This window comes from Oryzias latipes, chromosome 20 (genome assembly GCF_002234675.1).
Source record: "Oryzias latipes chromosome 20, ASM223467v1".
Classification (NCBI taxonomy): domain Eukaryota; kingdom Metazoa; phylum Chordata; class Actinopteri; order Beloniformes; family Adrianichthyidae; genus Oryzias; species Oryzias latipes.
This window is the reverse complement of record NC_019878.2, coordinates 20,447,431-20,462,680: the sequence shown is the minus strand read 5'-3', so window position 1 is coordinate 20,462,680 and position 15,250 is coordinate 20,447,431. Positions and strand designations below refer to the sequence as shown.

General features: G+C 40.3%; 2 protein-coding genes across 7 annotated transcripts in view; both read left to right on the top strand.

Annotated features, from left to right (window-relative positions):
• The window catches only part of myom1 (myomesin 1), a 30,876-nt gene extending 30,370 nt beyond the window's left edge, over positions 1 to 506 (top strand). For all 6 annotated transcript variants that reach the window (XM_023950356.1, XM_023950357.1, XM_023950355.1 and 3 more), the window contains 2 exons: positions 34 to 175; positions 258 to 506. In XM_023950356.1, the coding sequence (XP_023806124.1) occupies positions 34 to 175; positions 258 to 442 (327 nt within the window). In that variant the 3' untranslated portion in view covers positions 443 to 506. The remainder of the gene's footprint in view (positions 1 to 33; positions 176 to 257) is intronic.
• A 231-nt stretch (positions 507 to 737) lies between these two features.
• lpin2 (lipin 2) lies at positions 738 to 15,048 on the top strand. Its single transcript, XM_023950362.1, has 20 exons — positions 738 to 1,248; positions 5,806 to 6,006; positions 7,281 to 7,376; positions 7,468 to 7,751; positions 7,823 to 7,930; positions 8,043 to 8,166; positions 8,256 to 8,715; positions 9,116 to 9,215; positions 9,320 to 9,507; positions 9,728 to 9,821; positions 9,890 to 9,959; positions 10,040 to 10,123; positions 10,314 to 10,390; positions 10,688 to 10,844; positions 12,406 to 12,554; positions 12,643 to 12,729; positions 12,801 to 12,953; positions 14,040 to 14,154; positions 14,245 to 14,348; positions 14,431 to 15,048. Exons 2-20 carry the CDS (start codon positions 5,815 to 5,817, stop codon positions 14,573 to 14,575), a joined length of 2,787 nt encoding a protein of 928 aa, XP_023806130.1. The 5' UTR covers positions 738 to 1,248; positions 5,806 to 5,814; the 3' UTR covers positions 14,576 to 15,048.
• The last annotated feature ends 202 nt before the right edge of the window (positions 15,049 to 15,250 follow it).

The following is a 15,250-nucleotide window of genomic DNA, read 5'->3' as shown; positions in this document are numbered from 1 at the left end:
GACAGCATATTACTTCATTTCCCCTTTTGCCAGCTTGATGTTACAGAGGGAACACCCGACTTGGGCGTGACCTCCTACTGGACCGACGCCGAAGGAAATGTGGTGTTTGGTCCAAACACTCCAAAGGACAAGTTGAAGACTTCGGTCGTTGGAAAGAAAAGTCAGAAGCGGAAGGGTAACAATACAATCCCGTGAATCTTTGGGGCCACAGTTTGGGTCACAGGCAGTAAAGTGCCTCAAACATTCATCTCCTGCAGATTCGATCTCTCAGAAAGCTTCTGTGGAAAACCAAGATGTTTCAAAGGCAGAGCAGTGTTCAGAACAACCAGAAGATGGCAAAGTTCTGAGTGACCAATCAGTGATCGCTGACAGCTCAAATGTGCCGGCGGATCCTGTGGAGCCTGAACGAGAACCTGAGACACAAACGGAAATCACTGAATGAGCACAGCAATGATCGTTTTGTTTTGTGGTATGAATTTGACTCATTATAAACAGATACACTTGTATATTTGCATGTCTCCTTGACAATAAGACTATTTTGTACACGTGTATTAATAAAAATTGTACTGTTGTGCAGTAATTAGGAAATAACAATAAAGTGCATTTGAATATGAAAAATGTGAGGTAACTGTGCCAGAATAATCACAATGCACAGTTATAAAAGAAACTCAATGTGCTCAAAGATAAAGTATACTTTAACAACTTGGTACTTAACAGTACCCTATTGGTCTGCACACTGCAGCCAGGGTTAACTGGGTTTAGTACAATTACAGTATTTTCCAGGCTAAACTATGAAAAAACCCTGCAACTTATACGCCAGAAAATATGGTAACCAAATAGTACACGTAAAGATAAAGAAATTAAAAGAAAAACAACCTTATAATTACAAGATTTGATTAAAAAAAAACATCAACAACATTTGCATGCAAAATAGGTTTTGGATTAAAAGTTTATCCAGGATTAATTGCTACAATTTATTATTAATTATATAATAAACTTTGTATTAATTGTATTGATTAAAAACAGAAAGAAAAGTAAGTTACATTATAGAAGGGACAGTGTGTCGTTGCTGAAAGTTGCGGGAGGAACCCCGCATCAAAGTGAAAGTGACGGTCACCTGCTCTCCTCCGTCACGGTGACGTCACGCGCGGCGCTCTAGGCAGCGCAGCGGAGGAAGTTGCTGCTTCCCCGGCTGAGGCGCGGAGCGACGGACGGCGCGTCCGCCTGCGGGTGACCGTCTTCCATCAGGTAGGATGGCTTCTCCGCCGCCTTTACGCACACAGCTGTCCCGTGGCTGCGTGAGGTCGACGCATTTCCGCTCCTAGATTCGCGTCTGAGTTAACGGATACTTTGGATGTCGCGACTCCTGTTGGAGACTTTAATGTCTTTCAAACTTCACGGTCATGTTTATTTTAAGCACTTCACGCTTCTTCATTTAATCTGGTTCACCTAAAATCTTCGTTGTGTCCGTCTGTCCTTGAACGCCTCATCAGTTTATTACTGAAGTATTCTGCATGAAATCATAATGTGCATTAAAAAAAAAAAATCCGCATGCGCACATCAAAGGTGGATATTAGGATTAATAGTAATTTAAAATGAAGTTATTAATAAATATATACCCAGGTAAATGTATAGGAAGAGATTTGAACGCAGCATGTTGTGTTGCTTGTTTGGGACACCCTCACCATCAATCTTATTGTGTTTTGTTGCATTGTGTTTATGCATAAACACAGCATAGAGATAAACAAACTCAATCACTTCTTAGTAAGAACTGAATTATTCCATTTTATGATTAGTAATTGTTTAATGCAATTGGTTAATTATTTGACAGCCCAATAATAAAAAAAAAGGTTTAAATAGATTTGTTATAAATGATTGAACAGTGCTCAGAAGGACTTGGACTGCGAGCGGGAGAAACGTGCCAAGTGCTGGGAAGCTGGATCTGTTCTAATCTTGTAAACAGGCTTAATGCCTCTTAAGGTCCAGTCACCCCACACAGTGAGAGTGGCGTGGATGGAAGCCGATTTGTTCAACGATGTGGTAAAGGCCCCTTTAAAGCACTGACTCTGCAGAAACTGCAAATGAAGAAGAAGTCTGTGCAAATAAACATGGAAGTGCACCTTCCCCTTGTCTCTGCTTTGGTGGGTTTTTCCATTAAATTAATAGTTTAATAGTCAGCTCTTCTGGTGGATTTCCCAGTTTCTGAATAGATTATATTTAGGCTGCAGGACAAACTATGAGCCGTTCACACACCAGGGAGACCTCATTGTCATCTGCCGCCCATAGCAGTCCTGGTAATGCTTATCTAGACACTTCTGTGTTGTAGCCTGAACAAGAGCTCATTGCAGGTTCACAATACACTCACTGTAATGCTCATTTATGTTGGGTTTCATCAATGTTTGCAGCTTACGCCTTGGTGACAACTGTCCTTACGGGCGGTTTCTGTGGATGAAAAATGGAGAACGACAAGATGCTTGCCGAAATCATCGAAAATTATACAACTTACCTTAACCCTAACCCTAAGGGCTCAAAGTTGCAGAAAAATATTTTATTCAAGATCAAAATGGGAAGAAAAAAAGCGCAACTATTAGGGTTGGCAGTCAAAATAAAGTTTTTCATATGATACGAGGCACTTCCAGTTCTGGTGGAGGACTTCAGGGTTCTGGAAGTTAATGTCTGCAGCCAGGTCCTCCTGGAAAAATGGACAAACCTGCTTTTGGCACTCAGGTGTCCTGCATAAAATATCAAGATCGCAGATTGCTCGGTTAGCCCGTAGAGCTAAAATGTCATTGCACATTTATTTTGTACGTGAATGCTGCACAACAGGTCGTAGAGAACACTTGAACAACATATCACACACATGTTTTAGCTGTGTATTAATTACCTACACAAGCCGTACATCATTTTTTCAATCCCCCCAAAGCAGCTCAAGTGATAAGTGTGTGCTCTTTGTGTGCAGCCTGGCTGTCATAAATTAGTAAAAATGCACAATTGGAGCTTAGTTCGTGTTTGGGAGTCCTCCGGGCACTTTATGTCACCTGCACATCCCATATTTGTCAGTAGGACACCAGTTTGTACCCCTTGCTAATGACTACAGTGTCACCCATCAGCCGTACATCATAAGTGTGTGCAACTTCCGTTATCTGTATAATTATTCCACAATTTGTTTACAACAAGCATGACAATGGTACGTTCCATTTTCATGACGTCCCTTAAGGTGGCTGCACTGTGAGATGTGGCCTCTCTATGACCCTCCACAGACCTGGGCAACCCAAAAACCCGCAGCACCCTCAGGCCACATGTGCCTATGGCATAAATCCGTGAATAAGCAACAGTAACGGGGATATATTCACCCAACAGTCGACTACCTTTTTTTTCCCCCCACATCACTAAATTTTAAGCATCTGGGTTGACGTGAGAGATTAAACAATTACTCAATCAAATTCGATTATAGCCGTTTTGCAATCATGAAGGTTTTTCAGAGCACGACAGCGCCAGCCGGAGTTTGGTTTTAGGATTTGTTATGCAAGACGTTGGTGGTCATTTACCCAGAATGCACGAAGCTGGGTCACAGCAGCTGTAGGCTTTCAGGACATGGAAGGCTGAAGCTCACCTTTGTGTAGTTCGGGTGGCATGGAGCTGGAAGGGAGGCTTCTTGTAGCGCAGCAGGACCAGAGCTTGAAGTCCCCCTGGACATTGGTGAGCTTCCACACTGATTTGGTTTAGGTCCTAATAGAGAAATATCAGGCAAATATCTCAATTCAACAGTTTTAACAACTAACTTTAAGATTAATAACTAATTGTGCATTGTACAAGGTTTTAAAGACTTGCAGGAGTCATATTGAATAATCAGATGATGCCTTTGGTGTGGCCCAAAAAAATTAAATAATAAAAATTAAAAAAGTAGCAACTGAGGTGAAAAAAATGTTCAAACAACAAAAACGAATGAACAACTTTAAAGATACTTACAGTTTTATTTTTTTTAAATGACAAACATCTTTTGAAATATTTACATATCAATTAAATAAACAAAATAACTTTGTTAAAGTACCATGGATCCTAAAAGGGGAAATGTACATTTACTGAGATTTTGCACATATTTTGCACTAAAACCACAGAAGCAAATTTCTGTTTTTAGTTTGATTATTATTTTTGTAATTTTAGAATTTCCTTCTTTTCTGCCATGATTATTTTTAGCGCCTTAAAGCAACTTTGATTATAAATGGTTGGTTTTTTTTGGTGAAGATTTCTGACCTACTTTTAACTTTGCAAAAACTCAATAAAATATCCGTGTATCTATTTTAGTAGCTTAAATCATAATAATCTCTTTATTACCTACTGTTAATGCAGTTTTAAGGCTTGATTTTTCTTTAATTTTTCACACTTTGGAATTTTTCAATGTTTCTGTCGGTAGTTTATAATCTTCTAAGCATATTTTTGCTCTGCTAAGTGCTTTAGAGTTGAGTAAGTACTGGTGCTGCCTCAAATCTCAAAGACTAAAAGGGTTGAAGGTCCACTCAACTGGTCTCCCCTTCTGATTTAGGACGTTTGAATGAACAGAAGTAGTAATTTATAGGAACGCACACATGAAAAAGAGCACAAAGGAAGTGGTTGTGTGCCATGCCAAGCCTGAATGAAGCTCATGTATGTGCTGAACAGACTGAAACGTGTTTGTTTTTTTGTTTATGGAAGTGTACACAAAGAAAGCATGCCGTTGTTCTGTTGCTGCGAAGTAAAAAAAAAGCCAAAAGCTTTGTGAAAAATATGCCATAATGTGGAAGTGAAAGGTGAGATCTTGTTATACCAGATTTATTTTAACTTAGTTCCTACTCAGTAGTACTGATAACTTTATCAACACTCACTTGACATTTAATAGTTGTGATTATGTTCCGTAATTTCATCCAAAATGGTAAATGATGCAATGAAAGCCACACGGCTTTGGTTAAGATGAATGAGGTGCACGTTCTACAAAACATCCGGCGCATAAATCATTGCCGAAGTTGAGCCACAAGCATCCTGTCTGTGTTTTCACAATGCTCAGTGTAAAGCGACATCTGCAACAATCTCAGATTAGATAATGACCTTTTTGATTGTCTCTTCTTAAACGGGGTTTGTCTTCATGATTCATGTGATTTTTTTTTTGCAATAACTTTCTGATAAAGAAAGTAAATTTCCACTGAAGTGACCCAAAAAATGTAAAATGCACACTACTCTTATTGTTACACACTCTTTTATTGTCCTTATACTCACTATTGCTCTGTGCACTGCTGCTGTTGGACCACCCACAATTTAACTGCTGCTGGCAATTACTGTAAAGTCTATTCTATTCTATTCTGTAAGTGTTCGAAACAGCATCATGGGTGAAAGTTTACTTTATTTTGACTTTAAAAAACGTGTACTTTTTGCTGTGTTTAATTCCAGACCATGCTGTGTGTAAAATAGGCTAATACGGGTTTATAACAGCATTCTTGGAAAATAGTTGGCCTAATTCGTTGTCATATGACTTTAGGAACACTCTTGCACACTGAAAACTACATGTGGTAAACAATTTTATGACCTAATTTGAGTTTTTGCAGGTCAATCTTCACCCACCGACCAGTGTAAACATCAAAAACGTTAATGCAATAAAAAGGCGTTGAGACCTGGACAAAAATTCTGATCAGGAAGGAAAAGGGGACAGGAGGGGACAGAAATGATGCTGCGTTCAGGGACTCCATGTTCCAAAAAAGAGAATATTTACTATTTAGTTCATGCCAACAAAAAAAGATCAAATCAGAAATGAAGGAGGTGTGTTTATGCATACAGGTGGACACCATGAACTATGTGGGCCAGCTGGCAGGCCAGGTCCTGGTGACGGTGAAGGAGTTGTACAAGGGGATCAATCAGGCGACTCTGTCAGGTTGCATCGACGTCGTCGTTGTCAGACAGCCCGACGGGACGTTCCAGTGCTCCCCGTTCCACGTCCGCTTTGGAAAACTGGGGGTTCTGCGGTCCAGAGAAAAAGTGGTGAGTCTGTGCCGATGGTAAGGTGTCCCGCAGCAGTCCTGGACTGCAACAACCGTAACGTTTTCTTTTTTTTACAGTGCATTTAAGAAGCAAATGTCGTCCCGTCACATGCTTGACATAGTGAACAACGTCGCCCTAAAATATGATGACATTAAGAAACTGTCAAAAAAATGAATGAGGCCAAAATGGAGGCCAAAAGTGTTGGGGGTGTACAAAGGAAGTTTAAAGTTATTATGGGATGGCCACAGGATGTACGGCTTGTTGTGGCAAAGTGTGAATTTTGGGGACTCACTTTTTTGCAAAATATGGTAAAAAAAATATTTTATAAATTTCACATGCATGCTGTCAGATGAAGTCTACAACCACAACCATATTTTCATTGACCTTTAACCTCGGGAAGAGGCAGCCATCTTAAAAAAAAAAAAAAAGAAAATATATGAAACACAAAATGAACGTATTAGAAATGTGGGCAAAAAACTTCAGCTGCCAAGGAAATTCAAAAATTTACTTTTGCCGATTCTTCTGAAAACAACATAGACTTGTTCGTCCCCTCCAGGTGACCATGAAATAAAATGAATAAATACATTTTTTTATGAATTTGTTGTGCAGCTCGGACCATGGTGGTAGGGGCAGAATGGGAGGGTGAAGGGCATGTAGCCGCCGCTCAGCCAGTGAGGGCGGGTCAAAAGGGGGCGGCGGAGGTGGGTAACACCTGAAGGCCATACAACGCCACTTATGGCTTTAATAGGATTTGTCGCTCCGCTTTTCTTTTGTGCTTTGAGGAAAAATATATGTCTATTTAATCGAGTTGTAAAAGATACTTCATTGAAAAATGAACAAAGCAGCAAAAAATGACCAAAAAGCTGCTCTCCGGACACTGACAAATTCTTGTATGACTAAAAGTCTAAGGAGGAGATGCTCTCAGGTTTTTGTCGGCCGAACTGCTCTTCTCTCTTTCCATCTCAAATGCATGGAGATCCATTTCACTCTGCTTCTCCTGAGAGCAGGCAGGCCCTTCTCGCTATTTATAGAGACCGTCTGCTGAGGCCCTGTATGGAGGGCACGGACTGAAAACTTCATTAACCACATAAACACTCAACGTGGAGAGGTTTATCTCATTAATAGAAGCTTCCTACTGTGGCGCCTATCTAAAGTTACAGGGGAGTTAGACCATGCAGGAAGCAGTGGATGATGCTGTGATTCCTAAGGTGGTCTGATGTGAAAGTATAAGCAGGAAAAACAAAAGAAATTAGTTACTCTGTTTTGTTTTGTAGATTGACATAGAGATCAATGGAGAAGCTGTGGAGCTGCAAATGAAGCTTGGAGATAATGGGGAGGCCTTCTTTGTCCAGGAAACAGAGCAGAACACTGTGAGTTTTGGCTTTAATATTTAATCTATTGCCTGTTTTATTCATCTATAGATCTATAAGTTTGTTTATTGATGTGTATTTCCTGAAACAGGAGATTGTTCCCGCCCACCTGGCAACCTCGCCAATCCCCACAGAAGAATCTCTGATCAGGAGCAGAGACTCCAGATGTGAGAGGTCGTCAGCAGGGATCGGTCAGCCCAACGACACAGCAGATCCAGCCTCTGGAGACCTTCATGTCTGCTCCGGCACCACCGGCAAGAAGAAGAAGAGACGAAGGAGGAAGCACAAAACCGACCCACGCAAGGAAGAGCAGACGTGTGCCGTTGTAGAGCCAGATGAGAACAGTTCAGATGAGGATCCGCATGTGGTTGGACGGTGAGAAGAAACTCCGCTCTGGTTGGATGTTGGTCGTAACTGTTTGTAATTTCAATGTTTTCTCTCATCAGTGAGTCATCACTGTTTTTGACAAAAGAGGACTGCAGACATTCCCCTCTCAGTGCTCTGGAGTGGGACAGCTACCCGTTCTCTGATGGAGATTGGTCCCCCTGCAGCGTGTAAGGCCATCTCAAAGAGTCCATTCAGTCTTTACTGAATTTACAAAACAAAAAAAAAAAGAGACAAAAAGACAATTAAGCGAGTGAAATGTGATTTTTATGCTGACTTCAGGGATGGGTCCGACTCCATTTCACCTAAAAGTGATTCGGAGCTGATGGTAAAGCCGGAGGAGAGCCTGCTGAGGGCCGATGCTCACATGCAGTGGAGCTGGGGGGAGTTTCCAGAATCAACCAGGGTAAGAAGGCTCATGAACTTCTTCATTTTCAATCTGCCTAGATTTAGTAGCAATCAAAAAAATAGGTTCAAGTTTTTGTTCTTCTTTAGGTCAACAAAAAGGATAAATCAGAGCCAAAGACTTTAACCATCACCCCTTCAGAGAACACACACTTCAGAGTCATCTTGAGCTCGGAGGCCATGGTGGAAGGACCCGCTGCAGGGCAGGAAACCACACAACCAGTTTGCCATCTTGTTAAACCAGAACCTCGGACCATCAAACCCGACCAGTGCAGCTGCATCTCAGATCACCCCGATGCTTCGACACGTGGTCCGAACATCCCAGCGGCCAAGTCAGACCTCCCTAGCAGCTTCTCCTCTGAGCCGAGCGTTTACAGTTCAGACGTTAGAGCAAAAACTACTCCCAAAGCCAGGTGGACTTCTTCTCCACCAAGTCGCAGAGACAGCTGCTCTGCTGCCAGTGCCAGAAACAAAAGCACCGGAGACTCGACAGCAGTTTGTCCCGATGCAGGAGCCGGCAAAGTCACAGACTCCCCAGTCAAGAGGAAGGGTAACTCTGCTTTTACTGTAACTTATTCTGACACCTCTAATAGTTTAAGCACTATTATTTATATGTAAAAAAAAAAATGGAATTTGGATTCCCTGGGATTCTAAACCCTTTACAAATAGTAGGATTTCAGAATTTAGTTTATCCAAAATACACTTTTATAATTTAAAAAATGAATCTAAAGTTTTAAACTGTTGGGGCTTCCTTCAGGTTTACAGTCACCTCACCCAGTTTGAATGCATGTCAGTGTGAACAGGAAGGATGTGGTTTCTGTTTGTCTAGGACTGATCTGTTTTCAAATGCAGAAGTTAAAAGAGAAAGAAAAGCAAAAAGAAAGAAAAAATAACTCAGCAGTTTCCGAGAAGTCACTCTGTGTTTTCTTTTGTTTGCTTATAAATTGAAGTTGTGAGAAAACGGAGCCAACATCAGGGGCCAGAAGATATATACTTGGAAGACCTGAATGCTCTTGAACCTGATGTTGCTGCTCGCTACTTTCCTAAAAGGTCCAGATATTTCATCAGTAGTTTTCGGTTATTGTTGATTCACTATACTGTTAGTTTTGGGTTGTTGTTTGAGTGTTTCTAAAGCTGGGCTGTCCACATTTCAGTGAGTCTGACCAAGCCTCTAAACACTGGGTGGAGACGAGTCAGCACTCCGGTTCCCAGTCGCCCCAGTCTGTTGGCAGCGCAGCGGCGGACAGCGGGACGGAGTGTCTGTCGGACTCTGCTGGTGACCTTCCTGATGTCACCCTCTCTCTGTGTGGAGGCGTGGGGGAGAACTCGGAGATCCCCAAAGGTGATAAGAGTCCAGGCCGAGTCAGACTTGTTACCATCCCATGGTAGTCATTGACTGAAATGACTAGTCTCTAATTTCTTTTTCATTTTTGAGTTGAAATTTTAAATCTTTAACATCTGAGGTGCAGAAGGTAAACAAATGACTGTTTAGTTTACATTTTTATATAATAGTATCTTAGCTTTTAAGTCAACTGCAGGATTTTTCTTTTGCTTCTCTTCAGAAAAATTTATGGAGCACATCATCACCTACAACGAATTTGCTGAAAATCCAGCAATCATTGACAATCCTAACTTGGTGGTCAGAATAGCAAACAGGTGAGTTGAACACGTGGATTGTTTTTAATTATCACATAGCTAAATATTAATTTAACTCCCCTCTCCAGATATTACAATTGGACATTGGCGGCACCACTGATCCTTTGTATGCAGGCTTTCCAGAAGAACTTGCCAAAGGTATCCATCTATTGGGAGGAGTTTAGAATCACCTGATCGCACGGCTAGTGATCAGTACTGCTCTGTTTTGAAAATGTTAGGCCACAGAAGAGGCCTGGGTGAAGGAGAAGATGCCCAAAAAGTCTGGACGCTGGTGGTTTTGGAGAAAAAGCAGCACAAAGCAGGCATGAGCATCCCACCTTTGGGTTTCATTTGAATAAGTTTGCATTGCAAATGATGAACATTTTGTGCAAAAGGCATCTGTAGTCGTGGCATCTGTGCATTATTTGTTAAAGACTCTTCCTTCATCCTGGTTGATAGTTCTTTGTGACACAAATGAATCATCGAGGTACTCGCACTTCCTGCTTTCTTTAGTTATCAGAAACGAAGCTGGAGAGACAGGAGTCGCTGAGCACAGAGAGCCCTGCCCTCCACCAGGCCGCAGACACGCGGTGAGTCAGTACATCAGGCCTGGCGTCTCCTCCAACATTCACCAACACAAAGCAGTGTTGGGTAAACATGTGTCACGCTGACTGGATTAGCTCGTTAGCCAAAGAACAGTGTTGACATCTCAAAACTCCAAAAGAAAAAGCTGAATTTGAAATGATAAAATGCTTTCAGCTCTGGTTCTATAAAAGAAGATAATATTGCATAGTCAGTATGCAGAGATGTTCAAGTTGGGTAATTCTATTTCACTAGTAGCTTTTACAATGTTGCACATTTTGAGTAATATTTTCTTTATTGTGCAGGAAGAAAGGTGCGGAGTGGTCCAGTGATGACGAGACTAAAGAACTGAACACAGCAGCACCAGCTCGTACGGCCACTGAGCATGTGCAGACGGACGGCTCAGCTCCGGCGCAGTGCCACTTTTACAAGAAATCCCTGCGCCTGTCCTCTGATCAGATCGTGAGCCCACTGTTCCCACTCAAAACACAGACAAACCACAGAGAAAGAGTTACTGCAACAGGCAAAAAATACAACATTTATCTTTTAAATTAGAGAGCAATAAATTTCTGCATAAAAATTAGAATAACATGCTGAAAAATACACATATAGGGATGTGCAAACTAGAGTGAACACTCCAAAATAAAGGCAGCAATTATTTCTGCCTTAACTCAATGTCAAGATTTGATGCTTTTTAACCCTTTTAATCTAAGTGACAGTTAAGTAGTTCAGGTCTTTGTTTTCAGTGAAAAATGTCAAATATCAATGTTTTTCATTATAATCAAGACCGCATCAGCAGTCTTGGACTGCAGGGACCGGATTCTTCTTATGTGTTTGCGTGAAAAATATACCCGCGCCACATACTATAAAAATTAACAAAATGTACCTAGTACCCGTTGAAAATGAAATTTAGGACGACCTTTACCAAAAAAAAAAAAAAATTATGACATCCAGCAGGAGAAACCGTCAAAAAAATGAATGGGGTCCAAAACCTCTTATCGGTCTCAAAATTGCTCAAAATCCACTAATAAAACCAAAACAAACGTGCTGGGGATATACAAAGGAACTTTAAATTTATTATGGGATGGCCACAGGACCTATAGCTTGGCTGCCATGCTGTGGAAAAGTGTGAAATGTGAAAATGTTTTCTTTGAGGAATCCTAACGAAATTTCACACACCGCCAGTTTAAGTTTATAACCGCAATAAAAGTTTCACGGTCCTTTGACCCCGGGAAGAGGTTACCATCCTAAATAAAAATAAATGAATAAATACGTCATGTTGAGTTCCATCCATAAAATTTAAACTACGCCTAGGGATTTCGAATTGATTTAGGCAAAAATGTTAGTTTTAAACTTGGTGGACTCACTAAAGTGACGTTCCCTTGTTGCTTAATACATCAGTCGTTGGCTCAAGCTAAATCCAATACAAGTACCTTATATTGAATGGAAAACTAATTTACATGTTTTTTTCTCAATTTTTTAAACTCAAACAAGAACAGTAAGTTTAGCGTGAACACGTATTCCTACACTATTCGAAGCATAAATCTTTTTCTACCAGTCAGATTCATGAATCGTTCATTCATTCATTCATCTTCTTAACCGTTTTATTCCCTTTCGGGGTCACGGGGTTGCCGGAGCCTATCCCACTTGGGCGTAGGCAAGGGATGCCCTGGACTGGTCGCCAGTCTGTCGCAGGGTAGAATATCCTCAATCACACATCCATTCACTCTCACACTCACACCTATGGACAATTTAGAGTTGCCAATCAACCTATGTAGCATGTTTTTGGACGGTGGGAGGAAGCCGGAGATCCCGGAGAAAACCCACGCATGCACGGGGAGAATATGCAAACTCCACACAGAAAGGTCCCCCATTGATGTTGTGTTTTTCATGTCCCCCAGCCGGGACTTGAACCGGGGGCCTTCTTGCTGTGAGGCAAGAGCGCTAACCACTGCACCACCGTGCAGCCCATGAATCGTATTTAAATAAAATGTTATATAAGTAAAGTCAAAGTTTCTTCCAGGCCAGTTTGAAGCTGCGAGACGGACCGAATGATGTTACCTTCAGCATAACTACTCAGTACCAAGGAACGTGCCGCTGCGAGGGCACCATCTACCTGTGGAACTGGGACGATAGGGTCATTATCTCTGACATTGATGGAACCATCACCAAGTAAAAGACAGAACATTTTATTTCTCTCTCTTTTTTTTTTTTTTTTACTGTAAATGATTGATTGTTGCCTTGCTGTAATGTTTCTCAGATCGGACGTGTTTGGACAGATTCTGCCTCAGCTGGGTAAAGACTGGACCCACCAGGGCATCGCAAAGCTTTACCACTCGGTTCACGAGTAAGACCCAGCCACACCTCCCACCCTCCCGACAGATCACAGAGCTGACCACTGAATACCTGTCGCTGCAGGAACGGCTACAAGTTCCTGTACTGCTCAGCCCGAGCCATCGGCATGGCCGACATGACTCGGGGGTACTTGCACTGGGTGAACGACAGAGGGACGCTCCTGCCTCAGGGACCCCTAATGCTGTCTCCCAGCAGCCTCTTTTCTGCTTTCCACAGGTGGGAAATCCGCGGTTTTCTCATCAACAACATAAACTGGAAACAACCTGGATTATCTTTAGGATTTCACTAATGAATGTTTTTCCAGATTTGAATCTGCGCCTCCAGGAAGTTTCAGTAAACACAAAAACTGAAGGACGTTTACAGTGTTTAGCCTTTTTTTTTTTGCTTGTTTCTGCCAATATAGCAGGTCATGTGAACCGCAGCCAGTTAACACAGTAATTATATGTAAACCAGCTTCTCACCGATGACCTGATTTAAACCCTACTTTACCATTCGTATCATATTTGATACAAGGATTCCTGAGACCCTCATCTTATCAGCATAATCAAAGCTTAAACTACCTAAAAAACTCATTTTACAGAACTTGGTCCATGTTTTCTGCCCTGTAGTTTCGCTAATTTTCAAAACTTTATGGCACAACGGAGTGTTAGTGCCACCATAAAATTAAAATTATGAGAAAAAATTCAGAATTTCACTGGAATAAAGGCGTACGTCTATGAAAAAATAGACACATTTACATAATCAAAAATTTGATTTAGAAAGTCTGTTTGATAAAATATATATAAAAAAAAAAAAACGATTACCGGTAACCTATATCACAATATTAAGAACACCATAAAAGAAACATGTATATAATGATATATTATATTAATATATTAATATAGACATGTCATATATTACATTAGTACATATAAATAAAATTATGAGAGGAAAGGTAACATTTTACAAGAGTAAAGTCTTTAATTTGTGATTTCAAAAGTTGTAATTTTACAAGAAAAAAATTGCTTTTTTAAAAATTGATCTGCTATTTGCAAGATTTTTGAGAGGTGTGATGTCTGACCAATTTTTTTCTTCTTTTTTCTCATCTGAGCAAAAACTTTCTAAATCACCCAATGCATCATAATTGATACTATTTGTATATCTCTATACTTTTTATATAAATGACATGTAATTCCAAAAAAATGTAACTTTTTGTCAATTTTTTGGACTATATTGGGTTAAAAGGATTGGACTTTACAAGGTTAAAAGAATTGTTTCATAGATGGTGACTCTGATAATAGTGGGAGTTTTCATGTTTTTTAGAGAAATCATCGAGAAGAAGCCAGAGAAGTTTAAGATAGAATGTCTCACAGACATTGAGAACTTGTTCCCACCAAACACTCAGCCCTTTTATGCTGCTTTTGGAAACAGGAAGAGTGTAAGTTTAACTTTTATTTCTTACCTTTTCATCACTTTAGACATTTTTATTCAATTTAAAGCCTACTGGTTTATTTTTGTGCATTTAAAGGATGTTTTCGCTTACAAGCATGTGGGTGTCCCTGTGTGCCGGATCTTCACGGTGAATCCAAAAGGGGAGTTGATCCTCGAGCAAACGAAAGGCAATAAAACCTCGTAAGTAATCAGAGCCTCAGTGGAGCTCCTGTTTGTGTTTTATTTTTGCTCAAACCATGAATTAAAAAACTGTGTTTGTCAGTTATGGCAGGCTGAGCGAGCTGGTGGAGCATGTTTTCCCTTTGCGAGGCACTCAACACAACGTCACTTTCAGCTGCCCAGAGTTCAGCTCCTTCAGTTACTGGAGGCAGCCCATTGCTCCGGCGTGTCTGGAGGAGCTGCTCTGACCTCCAGTTTTCCTTTAAGTTGCAATGGGTTCCCCCTTTTTTTTTTTACACGCTGCTAAATGACTGTGAATTTCTTTGACAATTTCAAAGATTCTAAACTATAGAAACTATAAATCTATGTAGTGACTTTTGTGCCATTATTCCAAGCACAGAACACACTGTTTTAAGCATAAAACAAACGGTTTCGTCTGCTCAAAAATAATTATTTTGGTTGTGAAAGTGAAAAATTCATGAAATATAATAATTTTGCTCTTAAAAACTGAAAAACACGTGCAATCCAAACAATTTACATTTGAGAGAACTGACACGTAAACCGTAATTTTTTATTTTTTCTTTGTTTCAAGTGCATATTTCTGTTTTAAAAACAAAATAATTTTTCAGCAAACAAAATTGGTAGTTTCACGCTTGGAATAATGGCACAAAAACCCCTCAGATCAGCTTAAAGGGAATGAAAAACCAGATTGTAAATCTAAGAAGAAAAAAAAACTTTAACTCAATCACACAAATTGTAAACTTAAAGGAAATATTGAAAATTAAACATGTTTTGAGATATATTTCATTTTGAGTAAAAGTTGCACATTTTAATGAAAGAATGTATTTCAACTTAAAAAGAAATCCAAAAAATTTTTTAAAACATTGCGTCCCTCCTCTAAACACTGTTTTGGAGCAGAGACT

Bases quoted from the DNA above. Each gene is read 5' to 3' on its own strand.
- lpin2 (XM_023950362.1), top strand. From the start codon at position 5,815: ATGAACTATGTGGGCCAGCTGGCAGGCCAGGTCCTGGTGACGGTGAAG. The intron at 7,931-8,042 runs GTAAGGCCATCT...TGCTGACTTCAG, and splicing joins GATTGGTCCCCCTGCAGCGT to GGATGGGTCCGACTCCATTT. The intron at 10,845-12,405 runs GTGAGCCCACTG...AGTTTCTTCCAG, and splicing joins GCCTGTCCTCTGATCAGATC to GCCAGTTTGAAGCTGCGAGA.